The 14,678-nt window shown below is 37.0% G+C and overlaps 1 protein-coding gene across 1 annotated transcript; it reads left to right on the forward strand.

The window, feature by feature from the left end:
- Positions 1 to 449: 449 nt before the first annotated feature.
- LOC133325103 (protein unc-93 homolog A) lies at positions 450 to 9,234 on the forward strand. The gene is made up of 6 exons (XM_061533928.1): positions 450 to 581; positions 705 to 989; positions 5,665 to 6,433; positions 6,575 to 6,999; positions 7,063 to 7,192; positions 8,807 to 9,234. Exons 1-6 carry the CDS (start codon positions 450 to 452, stop codon positions 9,166 to 9,168), a joined length of 2,103 nt encoding a protein of 700 aa, XP_061389912.1. The 3' UTR covers positions 9,169 to 9,234.
- The last annotated feature ends 5,444 nt before the right edge of the window (positions 9,235 to 14,678 follow it).

Below are 14,678 nucleotides of genomic sequence, written 5' to 3' on the forward strand. Positions count from 1 at the left end.
GGAGACGACCACATTGCCAAGGCAACGAACGACGTTAGCCACAATATCTAAAACAACCGCAACCAAAACATAACCTCAGACCCCATCATAAGAATGAAGGGTGATATGCAAGAAATAAGTGGTCAGATGTCAAAAACAACCACAACAACAACCATGTTAGCAACATTTCTCACAAGTTTGGATTCTTTATTCGACCAACCGTCCCTTTTTGTGGCCTGATAATCTCATATTTCTGTTGTTGTCCCCGATTTTATGTCCTATTCATCGTTTTTGTCATAGGACGAAGGAGGACAGTGCAGCAGGATATCTTTGGGAGAATCCGTGAAAAACAATAAAGCAAATAAAGCAACTGTAGTGGTTGTTGTTCTTTTTTTGTCAACAACCTTCACTCTCATTTTCTGCAGGACATCTATTGACTCGCTCTCTCTCCACACACACACAAACACAAAATGGGTAGTTTGCCAAACTTACATGAACTGGAGCATTTGGAGCGCAAACGCGAAAAACGGCGTGAGCGTGAAATGCGTGAGAGATTGGCACGTGAGGCCAGTCGGGAGAGGGAACGTATGCAGCAGAGAAAGGTAAACAAAAAGACAAAAATATTGATTTTTAGTCACATTTTTTCTTTTTTACTCTCTGAATTTTTCTCTTGGAAAGTGTCTTAGTTTTATATATTAGTCTCTTTTCTTTTTATTCAATTCCAGCACTCATCTTACAATCCATATCTCATGGCTGGTCTGGGTATGGGCGGTAGCATGGCTCCATATAATACAGCAATAGCAACTGGTGGTGGTGCTGCTGCTGCGGCAAGTGGTGGCCTGCCAGTTGGTGGAGCAGCATTGCTCAGTTATGGCTTGGGCACTGGACACAAACACCATGGACACCAACATCCCCATCATTATCGTCATTCATTGACCAACCGACATCGTGTATTGCGTACACGAAGTTCGGGTGCAACACACAACGTATGGGATGATCAGGTTCTGGAGGTGAGTGACAGTAATGTTAGTGTGGTTGTACTGATGCTGTCTGTGGTACATTGAAGTTGGAGTTGTTGTGTTTTACTTTCTCTATGTAAACATTCACACCAACGTCATAGTCTGTACGAAAATTTATGAATGAAATCGGAAATAAACAAAGAAAAGTTTTTATCTTGTACGTCACAACATTGAATATTGAGTATGTACGTACTCAATATGTATGTATGTATGTATGTTGGTAATGAATTTGAAACAATTTTTGTTGGTGTGTATGCAAGTTATGATAGAAGTTTAATAATAGGAAATTGATAGCTGAAACGCCAATAAGTCCTAAGGATATCAAACGGATATTATTAAATTTGAATATTTTCTTGTAATTTGTGTAGGTAGAAGAGGTACTAGGGATATGAAGCAAAAATATTAATTTCTATTTTGGTATGAAATTGCTGCAAGGATGAAATAGTCTAATATCGAAAATAGTTATTGGGCATACTTAATTTAATAAAAAACCAGTAAGGAAAGTAGTAAAGTCGGACGGGGCCGACTATATGATACCCTTCACCACTATGGGTATATTAAACAGGACTATAACATAAAATTGGATGAAAAAAATGTGATATTTATCTAAATGTGAATCTACCTAGATCTATCCATAAAGTATGTCAATCGACTTCAAACAAATATAAATAGGTCATCCGTTGGGCTATGTCTGCACTTCTAGAAAACGCAACTAATTCTATGCTCAATTTTGTAAGTTGTGCAAAATTTGATGTCAATCTGACTAACATGAGTTTGATTGCCTAATTTATTTGAAATCGGGCGAAAATATATATGGAAGCTCTATCCAAATATTGAGCGATGTCAAACAAACCTGTCACAAGTTAGGTTATACTAATTTCAGAACGTTTTGTTCCCATTGGTTCCTTAGTACGTCAATTACTTAAAATCAATCTATAATAAAAGGGAGCTATATCTAAATCTGGACCGATTTTCACAAAACTTGGCAGACATCATTCTAGGCTCAATTAAGTACGTTATGCCCAATTTCGTGCAAATCGAAAGATATATAGGGACTTTGGTGCACCATTTACATGAAATCGGACGAAACTATATATGGAAGCTATATCTAAATCTTGACCTATTTTCACGAAACTTGGCAGACATCACTCTAGGCTTAATTCAGTACGTTATGCCAAATTTCGTGCAAATTAAAAGATATATAGGGACTTTGGGCACCATTTGCATGAAATCGGACAAAACTATATATGGGAGCTATATCTAAATCTGGACCGATTTGCTCCAAACTTGGCATACATCACTCTAGGCTTAATTCAGCACGTTATACCAAATTTCGTGCAAATCAAATAATATATATGTGGGAGCTATATCTAAATCTGGACCGATTTTCACGAAACTTGGCAGACATCATTCTAAACCTAAATGATTAGGCTGTACCAAATTTCGTGCAAATCGAAAGATATATAGGGACCGTTTACATTAAATCGGTTAAATATATATATGGGAGGTATATCTAAATCTGAACCGATTTTTCCCAATTTCAATAGGGTTCGTCCTTGGGCCGAATAAGTGACCTATGCCAAATTTCATCCAATTCGGATCATAGAAAGCGACCTGTACTTTGTTTACAATTTAACATGGAAAAGGAACCATGTGTCTATCTCGTTTCCTTTTGCCTGTTACAAACATATGCACAAAGGAACCTGTACCACAGTGTGGTGAAGGGTATAATAAAATTACATAGCATACTTTTAGGCTATAACTACGATTTTTGTAGGTATTCTGTTTTATTCGGTATTATAGGGATATTTGGAACGTCTTCAACCGAAATGGCTATAATTTGCTATCAATAATAATTAATATTGGTCCACATTTTAGGACAACCCCCATATAACTGTAACCACACATTATTTGGACATTGGGTAGCAAATCTTCCAACCAAAAATAAATATTGGCTCACTTTTAAGGTAGCCTCCATATAACGACATCTCCCCTTATTCGGTATTTTGCGGTTGGGAGGCCTTTTTCTACTGTATTGACTTTAATTTGTGTTTTTCTTCTTCTTATTATACCCTTCACCACACTGTGGTACAGGGTATTAAGTCTTTGAGATAGACACATGGTTCCTTTTGAGAATATGCATAGAATCACTTTCTAAATCGATGTATCCATGTCCGTCTGTATGTCCATGTTAAATTGTAAACAAAGTACAGGTCGCATTTATGATCCGCATTGGATGAAAATTGGCATAGGTCACTTATTTGGCCCAAGGACTTATTTGGACAAGGACCCAAGCCCTGTTGAAATTGAGAAAAATCGGTTCAGATTTATATCTAACTCTGAACCGATTTTTCTCAGATATATTTTCGCCCGCTTTAAGGTAAATGGTGAACCAAAGTCCCTAAAAATATTCCGATCTGCACGAAATTTGGCACAGCGTACTAAATTCAGCATAGACTGATGTGTGCAAAGTTTCGTGAAAATCGGCTCAGATTTAGATATAACTCCCATATATATTTTCGTCCGATTTAAGGTAAATGGTGAACCAAAGTCCCTAAAAATCGTCCGATCTGTACGAAATTTGGCACAGCGTACTGAATTTAGCCTAGATTGATGTGTGCAAAGTTTCGTAAAAATCGGTGCCGATTTAGATACAGCTCCCATATATATTTTCGTCCGATTTAAGATAAATGGTGCACCAAAGTCCCTTTAAATCTTCCGATTTGCACGAAATTTGGCACAGCGTACTAAATTCGGCCTAGACTTTTGTGTTCAAAGTTTCGTAAAAATTGGTTCAGATTTAGATATTGCTCCCATATATATTTTCGTCCGATTTAAGGTAAATGGTGCACCTATAAATCTTCCCATTTGCACGAAATTTGACACAGCGTACTGAATTCAGCCTAGACTGATGTGTGCAAAGTTTCGTAAAAATCGGTGCCGATTTAGATACAGCTCCCATATTTATTTTCGTCCGATTTAAGATAAATGGTGCACCAAAGTCAGCCATATCTTCCGATTTGCACGAAATTTGAACCATAAATTCAGCCTAGACTGATGTGTGCAAAGTTTTCGTGCAAAAATCGGTGAAATTACGATTTAGATACAGCTCCCATATATATTTTCGTCCGATTTAAGATAAATGGTGCACCAAAGTCCCTTTAAATCTTCCGATTTGCACGAATTTTGGCACAGCGTACTGAATTCAGCCTAGACTGATGTGTGCAAAGTCTCGTAAAAATCGGTGCCGATTTAGATACAGCTCCCATATATATTTTCGTCCGATTAAAGATAAATGGTGCACCAAAGTCCCTATAAATCATCCGATTTGCACGAAATTTGGCACAGCGTACTAAATTCGGCCTAGACTTATGTGTTCAAAGTTTGGTAAAAATAGATGCCGATTTAGATACAGCTCCCATATATATTTTCGTCCGATTTAAGGTAAATGGTGCACCTATAAATCTTCCGATTTGCACGAAATTTGGCACATCGTACTGAATTCAGCTCGTTCAGCTTCCATATATATTTTCGTTTGATTTAATGTAAATGGTGCACCAAACACCCTATATAAAGTCAAGAATGATGTGTGCTAAGTTTCGTGAAGATTGGTTCAGATTTAGATATTGCTCCCATATATAATATCGTCTGATTTTAGGTAAATGGTGCACCAAACTCCTAATGTTTGTCCGATTGACATGAAAGTTTGCACAACGTATCAAATTGAGACTAGAATGACGTTATTACGTTTTGTTGAAATTGGTGCAGATGCAGACATAGCTTCCATATGTATTTCGAACGGGTGCCTCATTGAGATTAAATTTTGAACAGTGCGGATTACCGAATAGCGTGTATCAAGTGTGCTATAAATCGATTTACATAAATTTATCCTATTGTACGCAAACGACTCTAAATCTGCCGGAATGAAATGAAACTTAGCATAGGTTTGAGAATATATGTACGGATTGATGTTAGTCGGTTTACATATAGATAAAGATCACATATTTAAGTTCGTTCAATTTCATGTCAATATGCCTTCGAAAGGCGACGTCTATTAGGATATATATGTAGAATATACCAAAGTGGTGAAGGGTATCATATAGTCGGTCCAGTCGGACTTTACTTCTTTCCTTACTGTTTTTTTTTAGAGGGGCCTGATTTGATTATCGCTGGATAGAAAATCTTCCTAATAAAACCAAAAATTAGAATTTTCGATTTTTTAAGAGCATGATCATCCTACTCCCACATAATGCCATAACATATTTATTTTAAATAGGACCCGGACCAACGTGAAGACTTTTTTACATGTTTATACCCTCCAGTGCATATTAATTCTGTCATTACATTTTCAACACCTCGTAATAAGCGGAATAAAATTTTATATCGATTTAGTTATGATCGAGTATCTTAAAATCGTGATATATTTCGCAATACTTAAGAAAGAATTTTAACAAACAACAATCTGAAATCAGGCTTAAAAATTTTTGAAATACAAAACTATTCTGAATAATTGGTCGGTTTCCCAATATGAAAATTTCACAATAGTTTTACGAATATATATCCTCTCATCCTGATTTTTATCCTGACTTTTAAAATACCCTTAAAATCGGCATATTCCTTCCAGTACCTGATGTTTCTGAACCTTTTAATTCCTTTTTTATTTCAGCACCTGCCAGCCTATTCACCCATCTCGACCAGGTCACACCGTGTCAATCCTGTATCGTCATATCATGTACAAGCCGCTTTGGCTGCATCACGTCGACGCGAATCAATAAACAGCTCCATAGGTGCCACATCTATACGACGCCTGATTTCTCTCAATAATCGCAATTGTCGTTATAAAGTGCCGGCCCACATTCGACAGAAGGTGACAAAATGTTTTACCCTCCTGGCATTGGCCCATGGTCTAATGTGTGCTGTACTCGTGCCGATATTTGCCCTGCAAGGTTCCAATTCCGTATGGCATCATCGTGAACAATGGCTGCAAATTGGACCAAATATTGGATCGCTACTCCTCAGTATCTGCTTGTTCATATCGGCGGGTATGTCTTTGGTGACGCCAAAACTTATTCGCAAATTTGGCTATACCGTGTTAATGGGTGTCAATTCAGTGGCTGTGTGTTTATTTTTAATATGTCATCTGTATCCATCGATATACACATTACTGCCGGCCTATATGATACTGGGGCTAACCCATAGTCCATCGTGGATAAGTAAAATAGCTGTTGTAGTGCATTTTGGTAGCAAGCTTAGTTGTTCACAACATGAGTGTACGTTGATGTCGTCACACGCCCTTGATTCATGGGAGGAACATAAGTTGTCGTGTAATCGTGATCAGAAAGTACGTAGACTGGGACGTTGGTTCCAGGCCTCAAAGGATATTGGTATAATATTGGGCGCCATTATTGCATCAATGGTTTTGTCGTGTACCTCACGTGATTGGAATTGTTTGGGTCATACGAAACCAATACCAGTCACCACAACAGCAGCACAGACAACAACAAGCACAGTTAGCACTACAACAACAGAATCAACATCAGTGGCATCACCGCCAGCGCCACCACCACCATCTGTAGCAAATAACACCTTGCCTCAAGCCCAGGCTGTACAATTCTATATACCCAGTACACCCTATGTCTGGAGTCGTGGTTCACCATATAAAAGTGAATATTACAATTTGGATGAACATGGTAGCCGCATATGTGGTGCCGATATGTGTCCCCTATGGCAATTTGATGCAGCCGCTGAAGATGATGAAATTAATGAAACCATTTTTTCACCATTTATAAGAGAGAAACCGAGGGCAGGATCATCGACTTTGATTGGGATCTATCTGATATTTGCCTTGATTTCAATCATACTTTTAGTATTGGCTGGCAAGGTGCATGCCACATTTCGCCATGAACGTATTAAGGGTATGACAGATACCTTGCTGTTTGCTGGGCCATTGGCGTATTTTATTGGCACCGAACAGGCATATATTCTGAGTGATTTTTTGACGGTAAGACGGAACTGTTGAAAGGGGTTTCGTGTGAAATTTATTAAATGCTATTTTCTTGTTTAGGCCTTTGTATCCTGCTCGCTGGGTATTAGCATGGTAGCTGGCGCCATTATTGGTATGGGTGTAATGCAACTGATTGTCTCCTGCACCTTGAGCATGCTATTGCGGCATACGAAGCGCATTGTGGTTATATGTAAGTTGTAAATATTTTGATTTTATTCAATTTTCTTGGCCTTATTGAAATTGGGAAAAATCGGTTCAGATTTAGATATAGCTCCCATATATATTTTCGTCCGATTTTCTGTAAATGGTGCACCAAAGTCCCTATATATCCTTCGATTTGCACGAAATTTGGCATAGCATTCTGAATTAAGTCTAGAACGATGTGTGTTAAATTTCGTGAAAATCGGTTCAGATTTAGATATAGCTCCCATATATATTTTCGACCGATTTTATGTAAATGGTGCACCAAAGTCCCTATATATCCTTCGATTCGCACGAAATTTGACATAGCGTTCTGAATTAAGTCTAGAACGATGTTTGTTAAATTTCGTGAGAATCGGTTCAGATTTAGATATAGCTCCGATGTATATTTTCGTCCGATGTTAGGTAAATGGTGCCCCAAAGTCCCCATATATCCTTCGATTTGCACGGAATTTGGCATGGCGTACTGAATTAAGTCTAGAACAATGTGTATTAAATTTCGTGAAAATCGGTTCAGATTTAGATATAGCTCCCATATATAATTTCGTCCGATTTTATGTAAATGGTGCACCAAAGTCCCTATATATCCTTCGATTTGCACGAAATTTGGCATAGCGTTCTGAATTTAGTCTTGAATGATGTGTGTAAAGTATCCTGAAAATTGGTTCAGATTTAGATATAGCTTCCATATATATTTTCGACCGATTTTATGTAAATGGTACACCAAAGTCCCTATATATCCTTTGATTCGCACGAAATTTGGCATAGCGTACTGAATTAAGTCTAGAACAATGTGTGTGTTAAATTTCGTGAAAATCGGTTCAGATTTAGATATAGCTCCCATATATATATTTTCGTCCGATTTTAGGTAAATAGTGCACTAAAGTCTCTATAAATTCTTCGATTTGCACGAAATTTAGCATAGCGTTCTGAATTAAGTCTGGAATGATGTGTGATAAATTTCGTGAGAATCGGTTCAGATTTAGATATAGCTCCCATGTATATTTTCGTCCGGTTTTAGGTAAATAGTGCACCAATGTCCCTATAAATTCTTCGATGTGTGTGTGTTAAATTTCGTGAAAATTGGTTTAGATTTCGATATTTTGTTTTAAATGTATTTACATAATTTTATCCCATTGTAAGAAGCAACTCTATACCTGACCAAAATGTTGTATAGGTTGCTGAATGAAATGTTTAATTCCATGTTAATGGTCCTTCAAAAATGCGACGTCTGTTGGGATTCGATCTAAAAAATATACCCAAAGTGGTGAAGGGTCCCTATATATTTTTTTAATTTGCACGAAATTTGGCACAGCGTAAATGTGTGTTAAATTTCGTGAAAATCGGCCCCGTCCGACTTTACTATTTTCCTTACTGGTTTTATGTTGGACCCCTCATTGGGCGCCAAATATTTCTTAAGAAATATTTTGGGTATTCTAGAATAATATTTTATATTCATTAATAAGAGTTCTTGGTTGCATGTAGTTCCTCTATAGCACCTGTAGATGGTTGGGATTGAGTGGACCTCAGACCTCTAATTTTGAATAATTCAACATCCATGTCTACACAAATATTTTTAATATTTCCCTCTTTTTCATTTCAGTGGCTGGTTTCTTTTTCCATTCCTGCCTGCTGTTGGCTCTCTCAACCTGGAAACCATCGAGTGATGATAGTGCCCTGTTCTATGTCCTGGCCGCCTCCTGGGGTGCATGCAATGGCATGTGGGAAACCCTATTACTTGCATTGGTTACCCTTAACCATACCAATCATGTGGTGGAAGTAACATCTCCATTGCAAGCTCTACGTTTTTTGGGCCTCGGCATAACATTTGCCGCCCACGGTTATATGTGTGAAACACCGAAAATTATATCCCTAGTCATAATGCTTGTGGTAAGCGTACTGCCCTACGCAATGCTTGAGATTCGACTGGAGTCACAACGTAAAGCCCAATTGATCTCATTATGACGTAGTCTATTCACATAGTCTCGGAGGCATAGTGTGATGGCTCGTACACACACCATGTGATTGGAGGGAGAGATAGCGGAAGAGTAACCATCACATGGAATAGTTGTTGTGTAAAAGAAGCTTCACTCACACACAGGCACTCAAGAATAGAAAATTTAATTTGTAATTTAGATATTTTTGTATTTAGAAAAATTAGTATAAAATGCAATAAAAATTTTGAAAGAAATGCTAAGAGGAATGCTAAAAATTGAAAAAAGTTTTATCTTTTTAGAAAAACGCCTAAAAGTAGACTTCATTTGCTTAAAAGTAAACCACAAAAAGGGAATAATCTCGAACCCCCACATAAACAAAATTGGCTGTAAATTTTAAATTAACAAAAAAGTAAAAACAAAAATAAAAATTAAAAATACAAATGTACAGTGTACAATGCCAAAAGAAATGATTCTGAATTACACTGATGAAGATCAAAAAGTAATTTATTTTTTAAAATTAGTTTGTAAGAAAGAAAGAAAAAGCAACAGACATATTAAAACAAGAAATATAAATATACGTATTTTATGTATAGGTTATAGAACACAAATTAACACAAGAAGCACACACACACACACACAAATGGGAATACATATACACAAGTTTGTTTAATTTTTATTATAATTAAATTTTCTTTAGGGAAATTTAAAAAATAATAATAAAATGATAAAAAATATTATTTTCCCATAAGCCGATCTCAAAAAAGATTTCCAAGCGCGTCGGCCTTGTGCGCATCTCCTCCAATTTGAAAGACTACGTTCCAAGATGTTGTCTTCTACTTTGTCTTTCAATCTAATTCGTGGCCTTCCCCTTCTACGGGAACCATCAGTTGGCTCGCTTTTATATGCCTTTTGAGCTAGGGCATTCTCATTCATTCGCAGAGCATGACTTAGCCATCGTAGTCGCTGCACCTGCAGCCTAGCCATAATAGTCGCTGCAGACTACGTCGATATCCGCGTATAAATTGTAAAGCTCATGGTTCATTCTACGCCGGTATTCACCGTCGACGCAGATCAGCCCGTAAATTTTTCGGAGAATTTTTATTTCAAACACCCCCAGAACTGCCTCATCTGCTTGCGCAAGTACCCATGCTTCAGATCCATATACCAGCACGGGTAGTATTAGCGTCTTGTAAAGTGTGAGTTTGGTCTGCTGAGTTTGGTCTATTTCTAAACTGCTTACTTAGACCATAGTAGCATCTGTTGGCCATCACAATCCTTCTCCGAATTTCAAAACTGATGTCATTCCTTTTATTTATGGCGGTAACAAGGTATATAAAATCTTTAACTACCTCGAAACTGTAGTTCTCGAGTTCCACAGTTGGTCCGAGTCTACTGGACGTCTTGCGCGTTAATACCATCAGCTTAGTTTTCTCGCCGTTTACTGCCAGACCCAGGATGTTGAAAAGATCACACGACAAACTGTCATCTTGTCTGAATCCTCGTTCGGTATTGAAGGGCTCCGATAGGTCCCTTCTGACTTTAACTGCTGTCTTTGTGTCACATAAAGTTATCATGCATTGCCGTATTAATTTTGCAGGAATGCCGAACGTAGACATGGCTTTAAACAGCTCTGAACGGATAGGGCTGTCGAATGCGGCTTTATAGTCGACGAATCGGTGGTATGTGTCGATGTGTTTTTCGTGAGTCTTGGTGAGTCGTGAGTCTTCGTGGTCAATGGTGAATTTGTCAGGTCTGAAGCCGCCGCATTGGTATGGTCCAATAATGTCCTTGTCAATCGTTCACACATTACACTGGATAGTAGTCTTGTGTCGTTCGTGAACGACCTAGTTCAATGGAACGGATCAGTCCACTGAACGAGTGAACGACATAGTTCAGTTTTATTATTGTCGTTCACTGAACGATTTTGTTTACCAAACGCAGTCGGTCTCTGAACGTCTTTGCTCAATGAACGTCATCGGTCACTGAACCACATTGTATTTTCTTCTACACCTTCAGTGTTGTTCTCAGGTGCATTGATTTTGACCAACTGAAAGGCGAATATAACGGGGTTATGCCATCGACCACCACCAAAGTGGAGAAAATAGATAAGAAAGACCTTCGAATGACTGTGAAAGGTCATCGTTCTATACGGCTGGTGGAACTGCCAGAACTTAACTGGAATGCGCTGTCATGCCAATTGAACTGAATGACCATTTGAACGATATAAGCAACTGAACGAGGTGAACGACTTAGTTCACTTTTAAAAAATAATCTATAAATAACTATAAATAAAGCAATTTTGTCCTGAAGAAGTTTATCCAACTATAGAAGTTTTCCACCAAATTTGTATAATAATTAATTTTTAATGTAATTTTATTTTATTTATATCATTTTTTTCCAATTCCAATTATAGTATTTTTTTAATATTTGTACAGACACTCACACACACACAAACACATGTATATCAGTATTACAACAAATGTTAACATTTTATAAGAATAAAACAAAAATTAAAAAATCTAATTTAAGATAAAAATAAATATTTAGTAGGTAAGTACATTTAATTCTAACACAAATAAATTTCAACGAAATAAAAAAAATATTATATATAGAAAACAAAATTGTATTTGTATAATATTACACATACATATTTTATAAAAATGTTAAAATTTAAATGAATTAAATATTTCTTCGGCAGTAGATAAACATTTTATATTATGTATTTAATGAAAATGATAAATAGTCAATTTTCAATATTTTAACATAATTTTTTTGTTTAGTTCCAAAAATGTTGTCGTTCCCATCGATTGCTTTCCTTTGTGGTGTATGAAAAAATCAGCTGGTTTGGACCCTGTGCGTACTGTGTTTGAATCATCTGTGAGCTGGTTGTTGTTGCTGTAGCAGCCCTATTACTTTTACACAATGGACTGAAGTGACAGACGTTGCCCGAGTAAGACTCGGGTCGTTTCGAATCGTAGACCCCTCTGCCGTGGAAACGATCTGCAAGCTAGTGCATTGCTGTGGTGCTATATCCATAAATGTGGTTTCCACAATTCTGTGCCTTTCCAACGAATTGTTGTGCACTAACGGCGCATAACTTCTAGAATTCATGATGCACCACACCATTTCAGACGAATAAAACAGAAAGCAAAACCTTCAAATCACTATCTTCTCGGCCTTCCTTGAAGCGAGTAAAATATCTTCCCACTACAAATTATGTAGGCTTATGTTGCAGTGACCTCCAAAAATCGGGGTTTTGAAGATTTTTTCAAAAGAATTTTTTTTAACATTAGGAATTCTCATTTAGCAGAAAATCTCTTTACGAAAAATTATAAATATTGGCACATATTTCGGGGTAGCCTCCATATAAAGCTACCCCCTCCATATTCGGTATTTTTGAGCTTTTGGGTATTTTTCACCTGATCAGCTGTAATTTGAGAACACAAATTCTCGCTGGGTGGCAAATCTTCACGCTAAAAATAAACAATATTTGTCCACTTTTTATACCCTCCACCATAGTATTAGTTTTGTTTTTCCGTTTGTAACACATCGAAATAATCATTTCCGACCCTATGTAGTACATATATTCTTGATCAGCGTAAAATTCATGTCCGTCTGTTGTAATCACTCTAGCGTCGAAACTAATTAAGATAGATTGCCAAAATTTTGAAATTTTTGCGTCTTTTGTCTGCAGGCAGGTCAAGTTCGAAGATGGGCTTTATCGGTCCACTTTTAGGCATATCTCCCATATAAGGGTACCCCCCATATTTTCGATATTTTGGGGTTCTTGAGCGCGTTTTTCAACCGAATTCGCTGAAATTTGGTATATTGGGTTCTTATTGGGCACTCAATATCTCCACAAAAAATTATAAATATAGGTCCACTTTTTCTGGTAGCCCCCATATAACGATACCTCCTAATTTTCAATATTTTGGGGGTTTTGAACGTATTTTTCCGCCGAATTTGCTGTAATTTAGTATTTTGAGTTCTTAATAGGTACCAAATATCTCCACCAAAAATTATAAATATAGGTCCAATTTTTCTGGTAGCCCCCATATAAGGGTACCCCCAATTTTCGCTATTTTGAGGTTCTTGAGCACGTTTTTCAACCGAATTCGCCGACATTTGGTATTTTGTAGTCGAATATGGTAACAAATTTCTCTACAAACAAATTTTAATATGCACCCCCTTTTTGGGGTAGTCCCCATATAACCCCTTTTTTATATTAAAATAGTTATGCAATTTGTTCCGCGTTTTGGGTTTGGTTCTAAGACTCTGTTGTAACTATATCATCTGTGGAGGATATCGAGATAAAAAACTAGAACGTAAGGTTCTATAATGAACTATATATGAACTATAACCCATATTTAAACCTAGCCCCTGTGTGGGAGGTACCAGAAGAAGTGGACCGATATTCCCCATCTTCGAATTTGAACAAAGTTTGGAAGAAATAATAAGATTGGCAAAGTTTGGATGAAATGTAAATTTTCTGAAACGGATTGGGTCTAAAGAAACATGGGGTCTAGAACCAATATTTCGATGAGGCACATTTTCACGGTGTAAATTGTGTACACCCTCATTAGCCATAAGGCTGAGGGTATAATTATCCATTAAAAATTTCTGGAATTTGTATTATAGTTTACATAGAAATGTTGGTATAGGTCCACTTTTTGGTATGTTCCCTATATTTTCATTTCTAGTACCTGTGAGTATATCTATGGTGGAGTACCTGTGAGTATATCTATTCACTTGTTCGGTATTTAGGGGTTCTTGAGCTCGTTTTTTCCACCGAGTGCGTTGCAATTCGGTATTTTGTAGTCGTATATGGTAACAAATCTCCTCACCAAAAATTATTAATATTCGCCCCCTTTTTCGGGTAGTCCCCATATAACCCCCTTTTTTATATTAAAATAGTTATCTAATTGGTTCCGCGTTTTGGGTTTGGTTCTAAGACTATGTTGTAATCATTTCACCTGCGGAGGATATGGTTTACATAATCGATTTGTACAAAAGTTTGTATGAGTCCACTTTTTAGTATTCTCCCTATATTTTCATTTCAAGCAACTGTCAGTATATCTATGGTGGAGGGTATTAAAAGTTCGGCCCGGCCGAACTTAACTCTTTTTTCACTTGATACATTTTCTATTACACTACATCCCAACTTTCGGTATTGGATGTAATTTTATATATCGTGTTCTCTTTGAGTAGAAAATCTCCCCAAACAACTTTTTCCCACCAAAGTAACTGTAATTTCGCATTCCATTTCATCCCTAAATTTTAACCGATCTTTACCAAAAACAATATAGATCTTCCCGTCCTACATGCAAAATTTCGTAACGATTGATCTATAACTGTGGCCTGTATCGTGCTTACAAATTATAGTGGACAGACGCACATGTCTAGATCGACTCAGCTAGTCGAGATATGACGATCGGTATACTAAAATATGGGCCTTTGACCAAAAAAAATCGCTGCGTTACTAACTAGAGACCACACAAAGCTATAATATCATGAAAACATAGTCGTTTAGGGTATAAA

Source organism: Musca vetustissima, unplaced genomic scaffold (genome assembly GCF_032173495.1).
Source record: "Musca vetustissima isolate MV318-11 ecotype Yass unplaced genomic scaffold, APGP_CSIRO_Mvet_v1 utg13543, whole genome shotgun sequence".
Lineage (NCBI taxonomy): Eukaryota > Metazoa > Arthropoda > Insecta > Diptera > Muscidae > Musca > Musca vetustissima.

Excerpts from the sequence above, each read along its gene's own strand:
- LOC133325103 (XM_061533928.1), top strand. The coding sequence starts at position 450 with ATGGGTAGTTTGCCAAACTTACATGAACTGGAGCATTTGGAGCGCAAA. Across the intron at positions 6,434-6,574 it reads GGTTTTGTCGTGTACCTCAC|CAAATAACACCTTGCCTCAA; the intron begins GTGATTGGAATT and ends CACCATCTGTAG. Across the intron at positions 7,000-7,062 it reads TTCTGAGTGATTTTTTGACG|GCCTTTGTATCCTGCTCGCT; the intron begins GTAAGACGGAAC and ends TTTCTTGTTTAG.